Source organism: Nicotiana sylvestris, chromosome 6 (genome assembly GCF_000393655.2).
Source record: "Nicotiana sylvestris chromosome 6, ASM39365v2, whole genome shotgun sequence".
Taxonomy (NCBI): domain Eukaryota; kingdom Viridiplantae; phylum Streptophyta; class Magnoliopsida; order Solanales; family Solanaceae; genus Nicotiana; species Nicotiana sylvestris.
In genome coordinates this window covers 206,160,943-206,164,623 of record NC_091062.1, presented here as the reverse complement: position 1 = coordinate 206,164,623, position 3,681 = coordinate 206,160,943, and the positions used below count along the sequence as shown (strand labels likewise).

At 45.0% G+C, this 3,681-nt stretch overlaps 1 protein-coding gene across 1 annotated transcript; it reads right to left on the bottom strand.

Annotated features, from left to right (window-relative positions):
• Window positions 1-1,511: 1,511 nt before the first annotated feature.
• LOC138871969 (uncharacterized) lies at window positions 1,512-3,013 on the bottom strand. The gene is made up of 3 exons (XM_070149897.1): window positions 2,422-3,013; window positions 2,155-2,298; window positions 1,512-2,038 (listed from the first exon to the last, which is right to left on the bottom strand). Exons 1-3 carry the CDS (start codon window positions 3,011-3,013, stop codon window positions 1,512-1,514), a joined length of 1,263 nt encoding a protein of 420 aa, XP_070005998.1.
• Between the last annotated feature and the right edge of the window lie 668 nt (window positions 3,014-3,681).

Sequence of the window (3,681 nt, the reverse complement as noted above, 5' to 3'; positions counted from 1 at the left end):
CAATGGTCATTGCTCTCATGTACGTTGCCCCAACATTCTTCAAACCAAATGGCATTACTCGATTGCAATAAGTTCCCCACGGCGTAATGAAAGCTGTCTTTTCCGCATCTTCCTCATCCATCAGAATCTGATGATACCCAGCATAGCAATCCACAAAAGATCCGATCTCACGCCTGGCACAATTGTCGATCAAGATATGGATGTTGGTAAAGGGAAGTTGTCTTTAGGTCTTGCCCTGTTCAGATTGTGGTAGTCGACGCATACCCTGATCTTTCCATCTTTGTTTGGTACCGACACCACATTAGCCAACCAATCAGGATATCGAGTGACACGAATAACCTTTGCTTGTAGTTGCTTGGTTACTTCTTCTTTAATCTTCATGCTCATATCCGTTTTGAACTTCCTCAATTTTTGCTTGACGGGAGGGCATGCCGGGTTAGTGGGCAATTTATGAACCACTAAATCTGTGCTTAACCCCGGCATGTCATCATACGACCATGCAAAAACATCTTTGAACTCAATAAGATTTTGATCAATTCCTCCCTAATATTTGGTGCAATGTGGATGCTTGTTTTAGTTTCTCTGATATCGCCGGCATCCCCTAAATTGATGGCTTCTGTGTCATTTAAGTTGGGTTTGTATTTTTCTTCAAACTGGCTCAACTCTATGTTTATCTCCTCGAATGCTTCATCCTCATTATTTTTCGATTCATTATCATAATCGACCTCTTGTATGTTTAGCTCGGAATCAGATTGATCTTTTAGACTAGGTTGAAGATCCGTTGTGTATGCCATGTCATTAGAATTAGTATGAAAAGAACTGTTCAGAGAAAGAAACGAAAGAAGCAAAATTAAAATAAAAAATAAAAAAAAAGATAAGAAATAAAGAAGAAACTCTTCGTTTTATTGAATTATGGGATAACAAGGTTTCACATTGTATTCGACATAATAAAAAGAAATCTGGATTACAACTCTGGAATAATCCAGAAAACAGAAAAGGAAAATCAGAGTCAACTACCAAGACTCCCTCCAAGTAGGAAGAGGAGTAGCCATCCAATTGTTGACCTTGACCTTGGGACCCACAAACTGTATGTCTGCCTTACTGGAACCCTCTCCAGCTTCTATCATGTTAACGTCGGCAAACTCTCTTCCAAAGCTTTCATTCAAATCTCCGTTTGGCCCCATCAGAGGTCCAAGAACTTCCGGGACTGGCAACTTTCTGCACCCTGCTTTGACAAATGACCTGGACAGGCGTGGGACTGGTTTAGGAAAGACCCAAACTCTTTTCTTCAATTTGCGGGCTCGCTTCACATCCGCTGCAATGGGCTTGAATCCCAACCCAAAAGTTTCCAGGTTCTTGGGCAAAGAAACTGGCTGGATCATTCCCTGCAGATCAACCCCCAGACCTTTCCCTGGTACAAACCCGCTATTCAACATTTTTGACACTATCATGACGGTTGCGGCTGTGATTTTGGGAAGTGGAAGGCCCTCACCCTCAGGAATTTTGTCCACCTAGACTGCATCAAAAACCTGATAAACCCATGGGCCCTTATCATCGTCGGTTTCTATGAAGGGCACAATAGTATCACTAGCGGCGTGTGTGTCGTCATCCCCGTGTACCACAATCTCTTGTCTATCCCATTCAAATTTGACCACTTGATGTAGCGTAGAAGGCACTGCCTTAGCTGCATGGATCCATGGTCGCCCCAACAAAAGATTGTACGACATTGCCACATCTATTACTTGAAATTCCATGGTGAACTCGACTGGGCCAATGGTTAGTTCCAGTACGATATCACCTACTATGTTAATGCCGCCCCCATGAAAACCTCGGACGCAGACACTGTTCTGGTGGATCCTGTCATCAGCAACCTTTAGCTTGTTGAGAGTGGCCAAAGGACAGATATTGGCACTGGACCCGTTATCAATTAATGCTCGAGTGACCACCGATTCTTCGCACTTTACCGTCAGATAAAGTGCTCTGTTGTGTTCAGTACCCTCTACTGGTAATTCATCGTCAGAGAATGTCACTTGGTTTGCTTCAAAGATCTTGTGCGCTACTTTCTCCAAATGGTTCACTGAGAGCTTGTCCGGGACGTAGGCCTCGTTCAGAATCTTCATTAAGGCCTGACAGTGATCGTTTGAATGGATTAACAAGGATAACAACGAAATCTGGACTGGGTCTTTCTCAATTGCTCTATAATTGAGTAATCCTGTGCCTTTATCTTCTTCAGAAATTCCTCTGCTTCTTCCTCTGTTACAGGTTTCTTTATTGTTTCAGGATTGACCCTTCTCAACTCTGCGGGAGCAAAACACCTTCCCAATCGAGTTAACCCTTGTGCTTCGCATACGTCTTCCAGAACCTCCTTCCCCTTATGCGTCACCGTCACTTGACTGTAGTTCTACGGCACAGCCTTCTCACTTGTCATCGGCAACTGTATGACTGGCTTGATAATAACTGGTCCCACATGGACCCCTTTTACTACCAACCTTCGTTTGTTTGCTACTCCCTGCAACACTGCTCTGACTGACTCTGACCTTTTCGCAGTAATAGACGACCCTTTCCCTGCTATCACAAAGGGCTTGTCATATACCTCTCCCGACTGTACCACTGCCTTTCCACTGGTCGACTCTTCATTAGTACTGGAGCGAATCATCATTACCGTTTGTGAGGGTGTTTTTGGTCTCCCTCCCTCGTGCACTAATTCAATCATGTGAGCTTCATGGTGTACAGGTAACGGATTTTCATTGATGTTGGGTGCCCCTGGTTCCGGAACCTTGATCCTATTTGCGTCAATAAGATCTTGTATGGCAGTCTTCAACTTCCAACATTTCTCAGTATCATGCCCGGGAGTACCCGAACAATATTCGCAACTTACTGAATGGTTCAGATTTCCGGGGAGGGGATTTGGTAATTTGGTTTCAACAGGATTTAGTAGGCCTATCTGCTTCAACTTGTGAAATAGAGTAGTATAGGCTTCTCCCAACGGAGTGAATGTTCTTGGCTTTTGCATCCTTTCGTTCCTGAAAGCCTGATTTTCGCGGAAGCTCGGTCCTGAAGGATTCCTGTAGGTCCTCGATGGCGGATATGTGTTTTGTGAAGGGGAGTGTGTGTTTTGTGGAGGTGGATATGTGTGTTGGGGAGCCGGTACACGCCATTGCGGATGATTCGGAGGCTGTGTGTAAGTTTGGGCATGATGGATGGAAAAATGTTGCTCTTGTGGTAGGTAGCAAGGTTGTGGAGGGTTATATGGATTGTGTGGGTAGTTTAGATGATGGGGTCTGGGTTGTCGATGAGGGGAAGGACCTTTAGACCTGGACCAATTGCCTGCCTCTATTGTCGTGACCTCCTCTCTCCTTTTCTTTCCGAGCGCACCTCCCGTGCCGCTCTGAATGGCCTGAGTCGTCGCCTTAATCGCTGACTAACTTAGGATCTTATTGGAATTAAGTCCCTCTTCTATCATACCTCCCATTTTCACCACTTCATTGAAGGATTTGCCCACTGACGTCACCAAGTGACCGAAGTAGGTCGGCTCCAGAGTTTGTAGAAAGTAATCTACCATTTCTCCCTCTCTCATTGGAGGATCAACTCTGGCTGCCTGTTCTCTCCATCTGAACCCAAATTCCCTGAAGCTCTCTCCGGGTTTCTTCTCAAGCTTTAGCAATGTGAGACGGTCTGGGA

Bases quoted from the DNA above. Each gene is read 5' to 3' on its own strand.
- LOC138871969 (XM_070149897.1), bottom strand. From the start codon at position 3,013: ATGCAAAAGCCAAGAACATTCACTCCGTTGGGAGAAGCCTATACTACT. The intron at 2,299-2,421 runs GTGAGAAGGCTG...TTGCTCCCGCAG, and splicing joins CATACAGTTGCCGATGACAA to AGTTGAGAAGGGTCAATCCT. The intron at 2,039-2,154 runs GTTAATCCATTC...AGATCTTTGAAG, and splicing joins CAGATTTCGTTGTTATCCTT to CAAACCAAGTGACATTCTCT.